We start from the raw sequence: 20,850 nt of genomic DNA on the forward strand, positions 1-20,850 counted from the left end.
TTGATAGCATGATCCTTTATTCTTGATCTGATCTACTTTTGTGTGTGAGTAAACTGCTGTGATAGATCACACTAGCATGAAGATCTAACACTCTGTATTCCCTTCGGAAATAAATTTTACTAATAGCCTATATGCTTATCATGTAAAATGTCACTAATTCATAACCTTAGTATGTACCACTAACCTAACTCCCCCTTAAAACAGTGAACTGAACTGTACACTTCCGTCTACCAATAATGCAAAGATAAACGTCCGGTAGTGAGTTGATTTGGCGCTGTGCGAAGTCCAAAAAACTAAGAAGGAGAACGAGAAGAAGTCACAATGTCAACTCGATTAATTTTTGCTGCAGGCTGTGAATAGGGAAGACTTCGGTCGGTCTTACGATGTTTGTCAAGCCGATGTATTGTGTATTCCTTTGAAAAGCTATTGTGTATCTTTACCGTAAAGATATATTCCTTATCAATACTCGTATTGCCTTGGTTAGTTACTTTAAATATGAGATATTAGCGAAGTTTGCAACATATGTACAATTTTGTTTTTCTACATTTGTTGCCACACTTGCCTCAGATGAATGGTATCATAACTTCTTTCGCTGAAGTATAGAGATTACATTTAGTTAAGGTAACGACCCAGGATGGTATTGATATACGCGAAGAGTACCCTAATCATTATTAATTCCAATTAAAATATTCCCTATATCTGGTTTGTTTTCGAAGTGGCAGGTATGTTATTGCGTAATGTTGATATGAGCCCAGAAAGGCAAAATGCCTTTTTTCGTTTGCGTGGCTGTATCAAAGTGTCGCATTAGGGATAAACAGATTAGCATCATATGGAAACGGTAGGACCAATTGCTATTTTGCCTGTTTTACCTATTTTAGCTTCCGTTGGTTACCTGAAAGTTTAATGCCTTGTTTTGCCTTTTCTTAGTTGTCATGGATATTTTATAATATTATTTACACGTCAAAAAATGAATCGGAGGACATAAAATATTATTCCAGTGTACTGTATTAATAAAGAGAACAATTTCATTAATTTATTTAATAGATAAAAAAATACATTTGCACAAATTATATTTCCGTATTATACAAATCTTTACTGAATTTCTCGCTCCATACGCTGACAGGTCGATTGATTTGCCGGGTCTGCAGTGTAAGATTACGTACGAAAATGTGATGCAGATGCGTAATCTAGCAGCCTACATTAAACCACTTTTATTATTTTAGTGTCCGTTTTCGTCATTTTTAAGTGCCCATTTCCTGAATTTTAAGTGCTTGTTTGTCTGCTTATTCTATGCAAAAGAAATGCCTGAACTTCATACTTTATTAATAAGCATTTGGTTTTTCGTGTACGCACTTGATTTTTAGTTATACTTTATGTAGTTTCATTTCATTAACCATTAAGTACTATCTGCGCACTTTTTAGCGATAGATTTGTGTACGGGTTTGAGGAGTAAGGAGGGAGCGCTTCCGGTTCCGTTAGTACTGCCAACGGAATGGAAATGAAATCTGGAATGAAACCATAATGTGATCGATCGATATGAATTTTCTAAATCTTTGTTATTTTAAGCCAACAACTGTGTCACACACATATTATATAACATTATATAACATTTCTCGATGAGAATCTTATTCCTAGAGAGAATTCTATAGTTTGGCTTTGCTGTGTAAATAACAACAGTACTAGTACGTAAAGTATACGCCAGACGTCGCACAGCGATGCATAAGCGATTCATAGTTTGTGTTTCTAAGATTGCCAGTACGAATCTCGAAGATTGCCGAGGTCGACCGCTATCGCTAAAAAGTGCGCAGATAGTATCCACATCCGCGTCTTCGAAACCACGCAAAAAAAAAAAAAAAAAAAAAAAAAAAATTCTCCAAAAATCTCCTTCATTATGGACTAGTCCGGCCATGCGATCATTCAGCGCTGGAATTCAAATAAACTACCATGTGGAATGCAACAATCGCCCAGATAGTTATGAGATAGGCCGTGCGCTTAGGATCGCGTACCTGTGAGCTTGCATTCGGGAGATAATGGGTTCGAACCCCGCTGTCGGCAGCCCCAAAGATGGTTTTCTTTGTTTTCCCATTTTCACACCAAGCAAAATTATTAAAAACTACAAGAGTTAATGATATGTAACTTTTGAACACTTGCATACGGTACGTCTTACAGACCTTCCCCACATACTAAAAAAAGTTTGCAATTTTTAATAAAGAACTATGTACCAGTAGTTCAAATAATCATTTACTTAGAGTTTGTTTAAAGCAGCATACTGCTATTTCAGTTAGTTTTGAAGGGCTTTTGCAAACAAAAAAAAATGCAAACTTGCAACATTTCTCCTTAATCTTTTTAATCATAGGGCGAGTTGGCCGTGCGGTTAGGGGCACGCCACTCTGAGCTCGCACCCGGGAGATAGTGGGTTCGAATCCCACTGTCGGCAGCCCTGAATATGGTTTTCTGTGGTTTTCCATTTTCACACCAGGCAAATGCTGGGGCTGTACCATAATTAAGGCCATGGCCGCTTCCTTGCCATTCCTGTCCCATGGCGCCATAAGACCTATCTATATCGGTATGACGTAAAGCAAATAGCAAAAAAAAAAAAAAAAAGAAAAAAAAAAGAAACCTTTTTAATCCTTCACCATGCCCTTGTGTCAGTAATATTGAAATACATCCTAGTGCTCAATAGATTGTGAAAATATAAATTAGGCTACCTTTTTCAAATTTGAACAATACCGAGCTCGATAGCTGCAGTCGCTTAAGTGCGGCCAGTATTCGGGAGATAGTAGGTTCGAACCCCACTGTCGGCAGCCCTGAAAATGGTTTTCCGTGGTTTCCCATTTTCACACCAGGCAAATGCTGGAGCTGTACCTTAATTAAGGCCATGGCCGCTTCCTTCCCACTCCTAGCCCTTTCCTGTCCCATGTTGCACATTTGAATTTTAGAACTTATCAGAAACACTGGATTTCATTTACTTCAGACTTTATTCGATTTTTAAGTGTGAAACATAAGAATGATTGTCAACCAATGCCTTCTTTTTATCTTATGATTAATTTTAACGAGACGTTTACATAAGATTTTTTTTCTCACTTTTTAACATAGCTTTGTCATACTTCATTTAACAATATCTTATGTATGTATATCTTTCCACCACTTTCCCACCCTTTCATTCCGTCTTTCATCTTTCCACGCTACTCTGTTTTAGGTATATGATTTTTACATTGTATCTAGGCTAGGCTGATGATGGTCCTTATAGGACCGAAACTAGTATCTTGCAACATCACATTGTTATGCTTTTTTAAACATCACTTGATTGTAAAGTATTGAGAAGGTGATCATAAATTTGTATTTATTTTTACGTATAGTCCTTACTCAATACGGAACCAACTATGAAATTTATAACTTTGACAGTAGACTGGTTTGCCTATTTCTTCCATAAAGTGACTTGTAGTCATGAGTGATATCAATCGAGATCTCATCTGTTATTGTCATTTAAAGGTGTGATGTTTGATGCTAATAATAATTAAAATAATAATCATGGACCCAAATATTGAATTAATGTGATTAAAATATATTTTGAGTGATATTTACTTTTGGGTGATTAATATGGTTTTTGAGCGAGGTCATCTGGGTCTGATGTTGATTGTAATTTAGACTGTCATCTTGATTTATATTTCCTTTTATTTCCAAGAATGGCAAAATATTACTAAATGATAATAATTGTAAGTGAATTAAACTCATTATCATTTTAATAATGTTATTAATCATATTTAATATGGTTCAATGTGTGGGTTACTGTAGTCATGTCCTAGTTCATGAACCATGGGCAACGACTGAGTGGCCTATTAAGTGGTCTTGAGAGTCAGGATACCATTTGCTACGGAATGGGAGTGGGCATCTCAGACATATTCTGAGTCATGGCCTTGCTTGCGCTCTGGCGGCTAGTGCTATACAATGGTTATGAATTTCATGTTTTTGGTCCGTATTGAACTGAGAATAATATATAAGTAATAATAATAATAACGTAAATGTTTCCACCTTTTCAATACAATATATTCACAAAATTACAAAATTATACGGTACTAGTTTCGACCCATCTAGGGGTCATCATCAGCCGTATTGGAGCAAAGATCATTTGTGGCGAAACTCAATCCTAAATTTAATCAAAGGTACTTTTCCAAGACATTTACACTTTCTCCCGCACCCTTCAGCCCCACCTTAAGCCCTCTTCCTAAGCCATATTTCATTTCAATACAAGAACTTAATGATTTCCATGATTATAATTTTTACAACACCCCATTTATACTTTATTCTTTGTTAAAAACCTCTTAGTATGTATATTCCTTGTATTATTAACTATTATCATAACATCTCATTTCACTTGTTATTCTTTAAAATAATATTGTCTTAGGATTTCGCCACAAATGATCTTTGCTCCAATACGGCTGATGATGACCCCTAGATGGGTCGAAACTAGTACCGTATAATTTTGTAATTTTGTGAATATATTGTATTGAAAAGGTGGAAACATTTACGTTATTATTATTATTACTTATATATTAGTGCTATACAATCCATGCTGGTCCCCAACCCATTAGAGGAGAGATCCTTACTTGGATTATGTGTAAGTAAGGTAGCATCCTGCTTCATGAATTTACCGAGCTCAGAACATTTTAAGCAAGCCTCGGATCTATGGGAGTAACGGAGTCCCACTCCCATTGGCCAGGTGAAGGACTCCTTGGAAACAACTTGGAGAACTAAATGGAATTTGATCGGGAGCTTATTAATGGGGCTTGTGGAAGAAAAGAAGTAGAAATGGCTGAGTCAGCAAAGTGGATACCTCTGGATGTACTAGGAGTAAGTTATATTTGAGTAAGGGGAAATAACGAGGAAGAGAGAAATGTAAAAAAAGGTAAAGGCAGAGTCTGGGGTAGGGCTTTTCATCAGGAATACTATTGCACACAACATAGTTTACTATCATACTTAAATACCATTAACATTGTAAAATAAACTAATAACTAAGTTTGTGAGTTATTAAAAGGTGTATTCTACAAGCCAACAAAATTTACTAGACATTTAACCAGATTAATAACTTAGTTAAAGAACATCCAATTTCAATTAAAATTGTATTTAAGAGTACGTGTTCAAATATGAAACAAAAATACAGGTGGACAAAAAGACTAAGTGCATAAACTTGCCAAAGTTGTTGAACAGTTTAAAATTTAAAATATTTTATTGTTATTCCAATAACGTTATATTCGATTTCAGTATTTCACTCTATGAATATACATAATCCTATAAGCCGCCCTTAACCAATCAAATGTGAACACCTATTGTAACGCAGAAGCACATATTAAATAACTTTCATGATATTTTAAGGCATAATATAAACAGGATCCTGATGATATTTCCATGATTTTGAGGTAAGAAACTGGCTGATGATGTGCATAATATAAAGGTGAAACATGTCCCATTTATGAAATTAACAATAATGTAAAATTTCTAAAGTAATAAGAAAATACAAGGTGGAAAATTTTTAAAATACAAAATTGATTTTATGACTAAATTGCTGTCAGTCAGTAAGAAATTCAACCGAACTGAATGTCATATTGGTGATTCAAAGCTGGAACAGGTAGATAATTTCAAGTATTTAGGATGTGTGTTCTCCCAGTATGGTAATATAGTGACACTGAATCAAGGTGTAGTAAAGCTAATGCAGTGAGCTCGCAGTTGTGATCAAGAGTATTCTGTAAGAAGGAAGTCAGCTTGCAGACAAAACCATCTTTACATCGGTCTGTCTTCAGACCTACTTTGCTGTATGGGAGCAAAGGCTGGGTGGACTCAGGATATCATATTCATAAGTTAGAAGTAACAGACATGAAAGTAGGGAGAATGATTGCTAGTACAAACATGTGGGAACAATGGCAGGAGGGTAGTTGGAATGAGGAGACAATGGCTAAGTTAGGAATGAACTCGATGGATGAAGCTGTTCTCATAAACTTGCTTTGGTGGTGGGGTCATGTGAGGCAAAAGGAGGAGGCTAGGTTACCTAGAAGAATAATGGACTTTGTTATTGCTATTTGCTTTACGTTGCACTGACACAGACAGGTCTTATGGCGACGATGGGATAGGAAAGGCCTAGTAGTGGGAAGGAAGCGGCCATGGCCTTAATTAAGGTACAGCCCCAGCATTTGCCTGGTGTAAAAATGGGAAACCACAGAAAACCATCTTCAGGGCTGCCGACAGTGGGGCTCGAACCCGCTATCTCCTGATTATTGGATACTGGCCGCACTTAAGTGACTGCAGCTATCGAGAACATATCAGAGGTAAGGCTTTTCAGGCGTTTGCTCTATTAACCAGCGTTTCGTCTTAGGTCTGACACTAGACTCGTCAGAGTGGGATGTGTCAGACCCTACCCAGAGACGCTGGGTGTATGCAGGTGAGCTTATCGAGCTCGGTGGACTTTGTTATGGAGGGTAAGAGAAGTAGAGGGAGACTAAGATGACGATAGTTAGATTTTTTTTTTTTTTTCCTAGGGGCTTTACGTCGCACCGACACAGATAGGTCTTATGGCGACGATGGGATAGGAAAGGCCTAGGAGTTGGAAGGAAGCGGCCGTGGCGTTAATTAAGGTACAGCCCCAGCATTTGCCTGGTGTGAAAATGGGAAACCACGGAAAACCATCTTCAGTGGGATTCGAACCTACTATCTCCCGGATGCAAGCTCACAGCCGCGCGCCTCTACGCGCACGGCCAACTCGCCCGGTGATAGTTAGATTCAGTTTCTAACAATTTAAAGATAACTATAACTAAATGAGGCCACAGCACTAGTTGCAAATAGAGGATTGTGGCAACATTTAGTAAATTCATAGAGGCTTGCTGACTGAACACTGAAAGGCATAATGGTCTATAATGATGATGTATATATGTATGTATGTATGAATGAATGTATGAATGTATGAATGTATGCATGTATCATATTTAATAAATGAATGAGTTGAGTGTTTAATTATACTCATTTTCAGCAATTTAAAGTGTTCATTTCCTGTTGCACATTGACGTGTGGATTTTGAAACAGTTAGTCTCTGTGCCATAGTTATGGTATTGTAATGTAACATATTCAAACACCATTTAGCAAGTATTGCTGGAGTAACATGTCAGTACATTAACTCAGTTTAGATTATGCTCAACATACAGGATCCTGTTAAGAATAATGTCGAGTAAAATGTCCAGTAAAATAGGAACTTCATTACATTCATTTGTTGCTAGTTGTTTTACGTCGCACCGACACAGATAGGTCTTACGGCGACGATGGGACAGGAAAGGGCTAGGAGTGGGAAGGAAGCGGCCATGGCCTTAATTAAGGTACAGCCCCAGCATTTGCCTGGTGTGAAAATGGGAAACCACGGAAAACCATTTTCAGGGCTGCCGACAGTGGGATTCGAACCTACTATCTCCCGAATACTGGATACTGGCCGCATCATATTTTTATTCCAGTGGACTTCTTTCGCTTAATGGATATTTTTCTGTCGGTTGAATAAGATCAGACAAGTGGCCTCAATTGAATTCAGTCACAGATTAATTAAATTATGTTTGATTTGACTTAGACGTGTAGGATATTTAATAACATTTGGCCCGATGTTATAGACACCGCGAGTAATAATCAATGCCCTAATAATAAATGTGTTAGAGTAATCTTGTAAATTAAATGTAAATATAATGTACCATAGTACATGTTTTTAAGTCACTTGATATTTGAACAGTCGTGAGTAGTAATTCTTTTTCTTCCAGCAAGTCGTTGCTTTCCACTGTTTGAATTTATTTTGCAACTGTAGTCATTTTCTGCAGTGACTGTGTAATGTTATCCTTGTATCCTTGCATTCTGTCACTAATCTTCTATAATTATCTCTCCAGCTTTCTTCTTGTTTCGCATTATGTCCCAGACTTGAGATTCCGTTCACTCCCATATATATATACTGTTATTGCATCATCATCATTCTACTTCTTTCTGGAATGTTTTACCTCCCCTCTTGCACAATCGAGTACATCACATTTCCTCCTCTGGAAATGGTAAAAATTTTGTTAACATTCTCCTAGATCTTCTGTGATATGGTGCTCAACTGAGAGGAAAGACCTAGCCTGGTCATTCCAGCATGTTGGTGATGACAACTGCTATTTTGTATCGTGATGACTTAATCTGAATCCATCACCTAAAATACGAGAAAATAATTCTTTCCATTTTATCTTGATCTTTTAGAACTGTACTTCAAATTATATTCATATGAGTCCTACTCATCCACTATGGTTTTATTCTACCTCCACTTCATTTGTGTGGAGTACATGTTCCAGGCCCAATCCATCGATAGCTGAAATTTCATTCTTGTTCTCTTTTCACTTTTTTTCCTTGTCTTCCACATCCGTTCAGACTGTTCACCTGTCGCGCATCGTATAGTGTGTCTTTGGTATTCTCAATGAGTGTTGTAAATTTGTGATATGGTATCTTTTACTCTATGGACCTTGGAACTATTCGTTGAAATTTCTCACGTTGGTTCTACCTGACTGAACTTATGTCATGCCTCTGATGTACATAGTGGTCTTTTTATTATTTTTTGCTTTACTCCAACTACAATGTAATTATTCTGTAAGCAACTTTACTATCTACACTTGATCACTGTTCTTTCATATAAGTTATTCCTTCAATCTTTTTTTTTTCTAGTCAAAGAAGGAAATTTATGCCCCTTTATGGGCAAAGTGTATTTACCACCTTCACTTTCGTAGAGGAGTATGGTTGTCTAAGCATGGTATCTTCTGTACCCCATAGAGGAGTAAAATCATTTAGCATTCGTTCAGTGGAGCGTGCTCCAAAGTGCTTGTGTTTTCGGAGACCAGAAGAGTTCCACTTAGAAATTTTCTTTCCTTCCGTTAGATGACTCAATTCTCTTGACACTGCACAACCCTCCCTTTGTGTTCATTTACTCATTGTTTACAAGTTTATTTTGGCACTTTTCAGACTGATTGAAACTGCAAGTGACAATGGTTGTGTAGTAGACAAAGATTCAAATGATTAAATTTTGAAGTAATAAGAGTGATTCCAGAAGAAGAAATGTGATATTTTGCACAGTAATGATAGATGATGATCTGATAGCTTCAGATCGTGAAAGTGAGTGTGATTAATTGCATAGTTAAGGCACTGGAAGAGTGAATAGTAATCTAGATGGGAACAATGACCGAGTTTCCTTTCTAACATCGGTCAGCTCCAATATTTGATGTACGTACAAGTGTAAACAAAACCAGTGAGAAAAACAATGTTATGTCTTTTGTAAATATGGCTTTTCAATAATGATTTCTTTAATATGCAGTAATGTAGAACTGAGCAGTCATGTAGGCGACCTTTTAAAAAGGGTCGGGCCACAGAAGTGTTAAGCTGGTCAGGTAGCTGGTAGCGAAGGTGTTAAAAATCAACATAAATATTGAGGTTCCATGACAGTGATCAGAATATCATAAGGAATGTAAGACTATCAGCTTGTTTGCTTGGTTAGCCAATGAACTGTTCACCTAAACAATAACAACAACAACAACAACAACAACGATATACATTTCTCCATAATGTTTCAGTGCAAGGTCAGTGGGGATAATTTGGAAATGGAGCATCATTTGAATACTTTTGTGTGAAATGGATGAAGAAGTTGAGATCAAGAAGGAGCCAGTCTGGCTTGAAGAAACAACAAATACATCACTTGTACGTATCATTCCATATAACTTTATAGGGATAAGAAGTTTAGCCTTTACAGTCAAATAAGTTTGACTGATTACATAATTCTTGTCTTAGATTATTGTTCTGAAAATGTATGGGTATATTGCTGTTTATTTCTAAGGTTTAAATGTTTTAAAATTAATATCAAATTGAATTGAATTGATTAAATGATTGACATGATTATATAAATGCTGGAAATGAAAAATTTCCAGGTATGCCACTCTTGTTCCCTTTTGCTCTCTATGTAGCAAATCCTAAGCAAAAGTCTACTTTAAATGCTGAATTTCAATGGAATTTTTTTTAGAAGTGTGAATCTCACAGGCTTTCTTTGTTGTGTCTCTTATGACATTCACTGCAGTTCATTGTACTCTCCTGAGTGTGTGGCTTTCAGTTCAGTGACTCTTCAATTTCACAGGAAAAATGCCATTGTATGAAATTCAGACTGTAGAGCACTGGCTTTCCAATTTCTAGTTGCATGATCGATCCCAGCTCAGACTGGTGGTATTTGAAAATATTCAAATATGCGAGACTATAATGGTAGATTTACCAGAACATAAAAGAACTTTATTGAGACAAACTTCCAACACTTCAATATTATGCTTACAGCCATAAAAGAAGTTAGGGGATGGTTAAAACCAATATCAATAGCTTAACAGAAGAAATTCTTCTGACGTATGACTGCCCTCCTATTTAACAACTCTAGGTTTAATATTTCTCATACTATTGCTAAGTCAAACTTGTACAAATGTCAAAATTATATTAAAGATATTGGTGCCAGTGCTGTGGTTGAAATCTTCTAACATACTGCACCTGTCCTTCCTGAACACAGCATTGTTGTAAATTGTTAATTGCATTTTTTTATCTATATTTCATTAGTATTCTTCCTAGAATAATGCTTGGAACACAGTAAAAAGCATCAACTCAGATGTTTTTCAAAGCTACTACTAGAGGAGTTTGATATGTCCTTCTTGAGTTGACCCTATCCTGCCTTCGTTGTATGAGACACATCGGGGTGATAGTCTAGTTTGGTTCATTTATGTTGCATATCGCTTTCGATGGCCATCAACTCAGGAATACCATTCTGGAGGTCATTCACTGTTACAAGAAATAATGAGTATTTGTTTATAACAGAACATGGATGTGCTGTCATTTTCCCTCTTGCTCTCTCCTCACACAATCGATCTAAGTTTTGTTCTCTGTTCTGTGTTCTGATGACCGATGGTTTTACATGTCTTGCAATCTAGGATATCTCAGTCCAGTGGTATTCAAAGGTGCAAAAATACATCAGCCTATTGTCACAAGATTTACTGGCATATAGAATAACTCATGCGAGACTAAATTCCAATACTTTGGCATCTCCAAAAACCATAGATAGTGGGATGTAAAGGCAATAACATTATTATTAATCTAAGAAATACATAGTTCTCTGAGTTTATGCTTTTTATGTATACCAAGCTACTACTAGAGGAGTTAGATGTGTCAAAATTAGTCTCGATCTGCAATAAATAATATTTTTTGCTATTTGCTTTACGTTGCACCGACACGGATAGGTCTTATGGTGACAATGGGACAGGAAAGGTCTAGGAGTGGGAAGGAAGCGGCCGTGGCCTTAATTAAGGTACAGCCCCAGCATTTGCCTGGTGTGAAAATGGGAAACCATGGAAAACCATCTTCAGGGCTGCCGACAGTGGGTTTCAAACTTACTATCCCCCGAATACTGGATACTGGCCGCACGTAAGTGACTGCAGCTATCGAGCTCGGTATAAATAATTTTAACATATTTTATATAGTATTGAATAGTTGGACCTTCTCATCCCTGTTAATAGTGATAAATCATCAAACACAGACGTCCGGCTCCATGGCAAAATAGTTAGCATGCTGGCCTTTGGTCACAGGGGTCCCAGGAATTTTAACCATAATTGGTTAATTCCCCTGGCACGGGGTCTGGCTGTATGTGTCGTCCTCATCTTCATTTCATCCTCATCACAACGCGCAGGTCGCCTACGGGAGTCAAATCAAAAGACCTCCACCTGGCGAGCCGAAGTCCTCTGACACATCCCGGCACTATAAGCCGTACGCCATTTATTATCAACACAGACAAAAATGAAATTAATTTTGTATGTTTTGGCAATTTGAAACATGGCTGCCCTTTATGAACTTTCCTCTGCAAGGAGTACTGATGTCAGGCATACAACCCCTCTATGTTATTCTAGCTCGTTGGTATGCACTTACTGTTTAAATTTTAAAATCTCTGGTGAGAATGCCTCCTTTTCCTCTTGACCAAGAATTGATCAGATACTGGTAGCTGATATTAGGAAGCAGGCTTCACCCTTGGAAACTAAATGAGTTTTAAATGGCTTAAAATAGAAATTACCTCAATAATTGTGATTGTTTGGCTCCCTACTTTTTGAACATCAGAGTGAAATCTGATGCACATACAGATCGGAAACACAAAGAAATAGGTACTGTCCAAGCTATCACCCTATTCTTGTTGATACTGATGATGTATAACTAATCATTTACAAAATGGTAATGTAGTATTTCTCCTTGTATAAATATGGTTTATTTAATTGTGCAATTACAATACCCCAAAAGTGAAAATGTATCAGCACTATTGCAAGGAACGATAAAAGTTTTAAACTTTCTCTACCATGTATAGAAAGATTACCTTAAAAGGAGATGTGTTTCATGTGTAAACCTTCGCTCAAAGGAAGTCCCTTGTGTAGACAGCAAATTATATGCCTCGCTCTATAGGCAGCCAACATTACAAGGTAAGTATTTGCAAATAACTGCAATTAACTTTACTTGAAATAAGAAATACTATGACTAGTAACTGACACAATTTCCTTCTACAGACAGTAATTACATAATTGTGTTAATGAATTGTTACCTCATAATTATATAATGACCTTTTAATGGCAGCAGCATTCACTCCCATCAAATCTGTACATGTTTATTGCATGTATCAGACTGTAATAAAGTTATTCATACATTTGACTAATTTTTTTGCAGGAGTACAGAAAAGTAAAAATATCCACATCTTTTAAGTAACAAGATATAGTGGAACATCATTTTGTAGATTTTGTAGATATTGTAGGGTTGCAATGTCAGTAAAATAACAATTCAAGACATTTTGCTGAGACAAACTCATCGTCTATTTTGCAATTTTTTAAAATTTGCAATGTCTTATGGCAGCAATGAGACAATAGTTGTAGCGATTGTAGCCTTAAGTATTGTTCAACCCCAGCATTTGCCTGGTTTTAAAATAGAAAACCATGTAAAACGATCTTCAGGGCTGCCAACAATGAGCTTCGAACCCACTATCTCGCAAATATAAGTTTAGAGCTACATGACCCAAACCTCATTACCACTCACTCAGTTCTTCACAACTGATACTTATAATATCAGAAACATATAAATGATGGCAATATTTGAGGATAATGTGCAAAAAACATTAAACTGGATTTATTTTATACGGTTGCAAATTGTCACATTTACATCACGCCTTTAAGTGCCAGTCATAATTATCAGAACATGAAATCTTCGTTAATAAAGAATAATGAGTTAATCATAAAATGCTACACATGTCCTGTGTGCCGAACCAAGTTTGCCTTGGTGACGCACTTCTTAGAACATACCACATTCTTTGACCCCTATCGACATTTTTGTCGATCTTTTCCCTGGACGTGACGTATGACTTGTTTTCTCCTTGACAGAGAGCGCTTCCGGCCATCAGCCGAAGTGTCTCCTAAGAGTCTTGTGCTCGCCTTCTTTTGGAATAAGATCGTTAGTCGGTGAAGCCAACATGGCGGTCTATAAAACAATGAGCATCTTGAGATGTGAAATATTTTACTTGTGTCGTTTACTTTTCATGCCATGGATTTATCCACTCAATTGCCCGACTCTTCCTTTGAGTCGCCTTTTTTGCGACTACCTAAAGGCACTGCACTCCGCCCGTTTATTCAGGTAATTTCCATTTCTTGGCTTGCTATGGTTGTGTGGTCATATTAGTTATATATTTTTCTGCTAATTTCACGTTTCATTTTACTGTAGGTTTCCATTGGTTTTTTGTGTGCTCTATTTTTCGTGTCATATAAACCTGTGAGGATGGAGGATGATATTGGTCAGTTGTGTGATTGTTTTGCGTGCATGTGATGATATGCTTGAGACCTACTACTTTTTATCACTCGTCGATTTCTTTCATGGCCGAGCTCTGGATGTGTGATGCTGTGTTTTGACGCTATGACTTGTATTCATGTTTGTCCATGGCGAGGCAATATGGATATGTTGTGGGCCTGCTGGTTATGATGATGTTGCGGTGATTTAAGTTGGGATATGCCTTGCCTCGATACGGCGATCCTTTATCATTCTTACGCATCTTGTATTGAGCTTATGAGTCCATGAAAGCACATGTCTTGCTATGCGGATTACTGTATAATCGTTATGTGTCTGGACATACTGATTATTCTGATTTACGTACACTTCTCTTGGGTCTCTATGGTGCGTGTGTATGTGTGGTTGTACTGTCTGTCTGCCTGATTAATAGTATTCTCCATTTCTCACAGTCTTTACTCGCCTCGTAACTATGGCAACCACCTTTTACCTTTCTTTTGTTCTTTGAGATGCTGCGTATTTGAAATGGGGGATTGTTGTGATGAATCGCATCTCGGGTGATGATATAGATATTGATGCTCGTTCTTATACGCGGAGATATTTGAGTCGTGATCTGGATGTATCTAATGTTTTTGATGTCTGTGAAGTTCCTTTCGAGTATGTGCATTTTTTTTATTTCACTGTGGGGAGCGACGCGTCATATGTCACGCATACGAAATAAGGTGAGGGCAATCCAACTGTACGTTGGGAGATGTCTGGCATTGTAAGAGGCGAATGTGCCCATGTTTTATTTGTGTTTGATGAGCCTCTTGGGATCAATTGGATGTATGAGATAGACACCTGACGTAAACCTCAGGGAGTAACATTTGTTCCTATTCATTTTCTTTTCATCTATTTTTTTTTTTTTTTTTTTTTTGCCTTATGTTTATCACTAAACCCCCATATTTTTTACCCCATTCTTTCATTTGCTGGGATGGGTTCTGGGTTCTTTCCATTCCCGTTCCTCCCCTTACTCTATTTGGCACAAGTTCAGCTTCAGGCTGTTTTAGTCTGTTCGAGCCCATCCACGGCCTATTAAAGAGGTAAGTAGGTAAGCATCCACGGACCTGTTAGTGTATGTACGTGAGAGTGTGTGCGCGTACGTGCGTGTGTATCTTCAGTAGCAGAGTGTGTGTGTGTGTGTGTGTGTCCGTGAATGTCCTCGGTAGCAGAGAGTGTAAGTATCCTCTGTATGTGTGGGTGTGTGCGTTTGCCCTGTCTTTAACCCTATGCCTTTCCCCATTAAAGGGTAGCTGCCCAGCCAGAATTATCATGTTTTCTGACAGGCATTTAAATCCCAATTGGGGTAGCAGCATAAATGTCACCCTTTAAAAAACCATAGAAGGCACACGAATAAATATATGAATGTAATTTCTTTTGCATTTTGTTTAGAAACGATCAATGCATATATCCATCGTACATGTAGAATGTTAGAATCAGTCACACAGAAAGGAAGAATATAGTTTTTGTGATGGATGCAAATCACAAACTCTGTGCTGACTGTGATAACAAGATATTTCTCCTCACTTCTGTACCTCTGTACAACTTTTTTATAGAATTTGGGAATTTCTTATATTTAAAAAAATATCTTCTAATTGAGGTGCTCAGAGAGGAGCTTTAATATTTTTTCCAGTAATAGTAAAATTTTGAGCCATTTCTAAGGAATTATAAATTCAGGTGAGACACCTTTTGGTAAGCTAAAATTCAGGGCATGTCACATATTTTTTAGGACAAATAGCAAACTTAACATTGTTATAATTACTTTAGCAGTTTGAATATGACAGCCATGTTCAATACTAGTTTTGAGTCCTATTCCAGCATCTTGAAATGTAATTTAGCTGAAATTACTAATTACATTTATTTTCTTTATTTCCCAGGTTTCATGCATAAATGACACTGCTGATAGTGTCAATATTGTCAAGAGTGAACCTCAGACTTTGATTGTTCCAAAGGTTGAGAATAATGCATTGGGTTCAGAGGTTGAAGATGGCATCATTGTGGTAAGAATACTTATAACAATAAGAATCCACCACTTTCTTCCCTTTTTTCCAAATAAAATATATATTTTTTATGGTGTAGTTTATCGTCATCCTTTTTTCACATAATTTTTTTCAACTGGAATAAATTCTGTGTAGGTTAGAGTATGTCCATTTCCTGTAGAAGTTCAAGATAGCTGGGGAAAAGCTTCATGGTTGCATGCTTTTCCAGGATGATGTGACTTTTGGGGAAAAGGGAATGCTGTTCCTAATTTCAGAACTACAATTGAACACATACTTGCACACTTTTGACATAACATCTTACATGCCTAAGAGAAAATAGTAGGGAGATTGCTGTACCATTCCCCAGCTACTGAACAAAATTAATGCTACTGACATTGCAAAACTGGTTTGGTAAAAAAAGAATAGTGAACATGTATAGCATGTCCTAAGAATTGGAATAGTTGTAGTAAATGATTTCCGTATGATTACTTTAGCTGAATGAGAATGCAAGACTAAAATTTCAAAGTCACAAAATGCATTGAATCAAAAAATGTGTACTATTGACTTCTCTGATGGTGAAATTTTCTAAGTACTGACTGGTGTACCGAGCTACATAGAGCCTGCCTCCTTGGTACATAAAGACTGTGTGAAATTCCCTGACCAGCAATCAATTTAAGAATTCCTTACCATCATCTGTAAACTTGATGCTGCTACTCACAACCATTCTCTTGCCATGCTTGCCCTGGTAGAACATTATTTTAAAATTCCAAACCATTTTGTTTTTCAAATGTTATTAAATTTTATGTACTTACATGTAGGATATTAGTTATAAGAATTTTTCTTTTATTATATCTAATTTAATTCATCTTAATTTAATCTCATTGCTCATCACTCTTGTATTATTTTTAATTTAATTTGTATTCAATATAATTAGTGTAAAGTAATATAGTATTAAATATGAGCCCTAATCCAGCATCTTGAAGTGTAAATGAGCTGAAATTACTAATTACATTTCATTTCTTTATTTCCTAGGATTCGTGTATAAATGACACTGCTGATAGTGTCAATATTGTCAAGATTGAACCTCGGACTTTGATTGTTCCCAAGGTTGAGAATAATGCATTCGATTCAGAAACTGAAGATGGCATCATTGTGGTAAGTGCCTGGTTAAATGGAAGAGAAGGCCTGAAGGCCTTAATCTTGCCAGGTAAAATAAAACATTATTAAACTAAACTACCAGGATCCAATGCTTAACTTATGACCTTGATACATCAAAATTTCTTCCATTTCCTTTAAAATTCCAAATCTGAAGTATTCTTCGAAAACAGAAATTCCCAACATTACAATTGAGATGTTTCATTGCATGATCTTCACTCTTTGATTGCACAAATTTCATAATTAACTCTTCCCTGAAAGAATTGTGTGATGCAGTGGAATTATGCTATTCAATTATGCCAGTTGAATGGCAAAGATGTGGAATATATTCATCTCCCTCATTATTGAATCACTCCTCTTAAAGGTATACTTGCAACCAAATAAATAAATTTATTTTTTCTAATAAAGTCCTAGAGCAGTAAGGACTTCATTGAGATAAGTTCCAGAAATTCAATCTTTTTAAGTATTTAATTAGAAATAAACATAAATGTTTATATATTTCTAAATATATTTGCATGTGATATGATACAATGTGATAATGTCCTTCAACAACAAAATATGTCAATCTATATTAATTAAAATGTTTCTTTCTCAGGTGAAATTCTGTTACCATATGTTTTCTTTTTCAGATAGTTCATAAATTTAATTATTCAAAATTAGTTTTGGCTGACTGAAGAACCTAACAGTTATAAATCAGTTACAAATTGTCACACTTACATTGCTGTTTTGATTACCAGTCATAAATATCAGATCATTAAATCTTTATTAATAAATAATCCTGAGTTTATCATAAAATGCAACATATTTAGAATTATTTATTTTATTTTTTTAGCAACGAAGACTACTTTAGTCAGGTTTATGGATGTTTTCCTTCTTTTTGTCAGCCCAATACTGTTTTATCCTTTCTGTACGTAATTTTCTTTCTGCTTCTGGAATCACTCTTCATATTCTTTGCTTGTTGATTTTTGTCTGTAGTCGAGTGTTTATCTTTCAATATCTTGAATGTATTATATTCTAACATTAAAATTTATTTAATAGAAGCTATGTACCTATTGTTCAACAAGCACAGAGATGAGAGAAAAGAAGCTGCCACAGCATAGACAATGGAAGTAATGACAGAGCATAAATAGTTTCTTAGTATTTATTAATATCTAGCAATTTTGAAACAATCATAGAAAAAGGCTGAAAACATTTGCTTGTGACTTTGAAAGCAGATCACAAACTCTGTACCCACTGTGATCGTGAGATCATTCTCCTTAGCTCTGTACTGGACAGAGTTAGCAAACAAAATTTTTATTAAATTTTGGAAGTTTCATCATCATCATCAGTTTCCCACTCCAGTCGCCCAGGTGTGGTTAACAAGTCTCCTCCACTCCTTTCTATCCTTCCACTTTTCCTGCTCCATTACTTCTGCCACATCCAATCCAGCTTCTCTAATATCCTTCCAAATCTGGTCCATCCATCTTCTTCTCGGTCTTCCAACTGGTCTCTTTCCCTTATCTTCTCTTTCCTATTCCCTTCTTCCTACCCTATCCTTTCCTATTCTTTTTACATGTCCAAACCATATTGGTCTTGCTTTCTGTATGTTCTGTACTAACAGTTCTATATTTAGCTCTTCTCTGATTTTAATATTTTGAATTGTGTATCTTCTTGTCCTTTTAACCAATGTTCTTAAAATTTCATTTCTACTGCTTGGATCTTACTATCTTGTCTCCTACTAGTTACCAGCGTTTCTAGTCCGTATGTGACAATTAGTATGAAATACTGTTTATATAATGTTAATTTCGTTCTCTTGGGTACTTTGTTAACCCATAAAAGCTCTCTGACTTGATAAAATGTTGTACTTTACTTAGTCTGTTATTAATTTCAAAGTTGATTTCATTACTTCCATTAATATTGCTACCCAGATATCTAAACTGTTCTACATTCTGTAACCGTTCTTTGTCTATGTTTACTTGGCTTCCCTTTTTCTCTTTTCCACGGTGCATGACTACAGTTTTCTTCTTACTAATTACCATTCCAAACTCCTTCAGATTTTCATTCCAAATGTCCAGTCTCCTTTGTATTTCCTTTTTTCCCTTTTCCCAAATCACCACAACATCTGCAAATAGTTATAAACAAATGGGGCATGTCATCGTGGACGGGAAAAAGATGATGGCGATGATTGTATCATGTTAGTTCGGTGTGATGCGACGTATTATGCTCTGATTTAATTTCATTTTGCTGTACAATACGATTTTATTTGAATTGCGTCCTCTATTGATGTGCCTGTTTCTTACTGAGTATTTTCTTCTTAACTTCATCACTACTAATACTCGTGTTTTACTCGCGTCATGATTTCATCCATCCATGTAATAAACAATAATAGCGACAGTGCACTTCCTTGCTTGAGACCTTTTTTTCTATAAAATGTTTCAGAGTCACCACTCCCCCTTGTACATGGCTTTTACTCTCATAATATAACATTTTTACCTTTTTAATTATTTTGGTACATTCCTTTTCAGTAGGCATTCCCATACATATTATCTCTTAACTGTATCATAAGCTTTTTCCAAATCCAAAAATACGAATATGATTTCCTTGTTCCTTTCCAGGTGTTATTGCATTATCGTTCACACTCTAAATATCAAGTCTATTGTTGATCTATTTGGTCTTAAGCCATATTGTTCTTCCTCTAACTGTTTTTCTATTATATCTCTCAGTCTTCTGACCTTTGGAAGTTTATTATACTAAAATATCACCCATTAAATGATGTGCTCAGAGGGGAGCTTAATTTTCTTCCTAATGAATAATACATTTTGAGACATTTGCAAGAAATTAGGAATTCAATGAGACTTCTTTTGTAAGCTGAAATTCAGGACAGTCCCACTTTTACAGGAGGTATGGCATCCTGAAGATTTGTATAATTACTTTAGCAGTTTGAATAATATGACAGCCATGTGTGGTACTAGCTTTGAGTCGCATCCCAGCATCTTGAAATGTGATTTAGCTGAAATTATTCATTGTCTCCTCTTTTCATTCCTAGCATTTACGCATAAATGACCCTGCTGATATTGCCAAAATTGCGAAGATTGAGTCTCAAGCGTTGATTGTTCCAAAGGTTGAAAATAATACATTAGATTCAAGAACTGAAGATGACATAATGGTGGTAAGTTTAGTTCTAAGAATTATGAAGTTTCTTATACTGAAAAAATTACCCCCTAAATGTTGTGCTCAGAGGAGAAGTTTAATTTTTTTCCAATAAATAGTAACATTTTGAGACATTTGTAAGAAATTAGGATTTTCAGTGAGACATCTCTTTACAAGCTAAAATTCAGGACAGTCCCACTTTTTCAGTGTATGTGGCAACCCTAAGATTTTGATGATTACTTTAGCAGTTTGAATATGACAGCCATGTGTGGTGCTATCTTTAAGTTACATTCCAGCATCTTGAGATGTGATTTTTCTGAAATTCTCTATTATTTTTTTCTTTTCACCCCTAGGATTCACACATAAATGTCACTGTTGATAAAGCCAGAATTGTGAAGATTGAGCCTCAGACATTGATTGTTCCAAAGTTTGAGACTAATGCAAAAGATTCAAAAAGTGTAGATGACATTATGGTGGTAAGTTTAGTTCTAATAAAAAGAATCTACAACTTTCTACATAATTCTCATATAAATCTTATTTTCCTGTATAGTTTATTTTTTTCACTGTCCTCTTTTTCACATTATATTTTTCAAGTGGAATGAATACCGTGTATATTTATTTTCTATAGAAGTTCAGGAAGTTTGAGGAATGCTTATAGGTGCGTACTTTTATTGAATGTCATTTTTCA

General features: G+C 36.0%; 1 protein-coding gene across 1 annotated transcript in view; it reads left to right on the top strand.

Moving 5' to 3' along the window:
* Positions 1-758: 758 nt before the first annotated feature.
* The window catches only part of LOC136881804 (uncharacterized), a 57,712-nt gene continuing 37,620 nt past the window's right edge, over positions 759-20,850 (top strand). Inside the window, exons 1-6 of the mRNA XM_068229556.1 lie at positions 759-838; positions 9,609-9,732; positions 15,777-15,899; positions 16,911-17,033; positions 20,059-20,181; positions 20,516-20,638. Of these exons, the coding sequence (XP_068085657.1) occupies positions 9,667-9,732; positions 15,777-15,899; positions 16,911-17,033; positions 20,059-20,181; positions 20,516-20,638 (558 nt within the window). The 5' untranslated portion in view covers positions 759-838; positions 9,609-9,666. The remainder of the gene's footprint in view (positions 839-9,608; positions 9,733-15,776; positions 15,900-16,910; positions 17,034-20,058; positions 20,182-20,515; positions 20,639-20,850) is intronic.

The sequence above is a fragment of the Anabrus simplex genome, chromosome 10 (genome assembly GCF_040414725.1).
Source record: "Anabrus simplex isolate iqAnaSimp1 chromosome 10, ASM4041472v1, whole genome shotgun sequence".
Taxonomy (NCBI): Eukaryota; Metazoa; Arthropoda; class Insecta; order Orthoptera; family Tettigoniidae; genus Anabrus; species Anabrus simplex.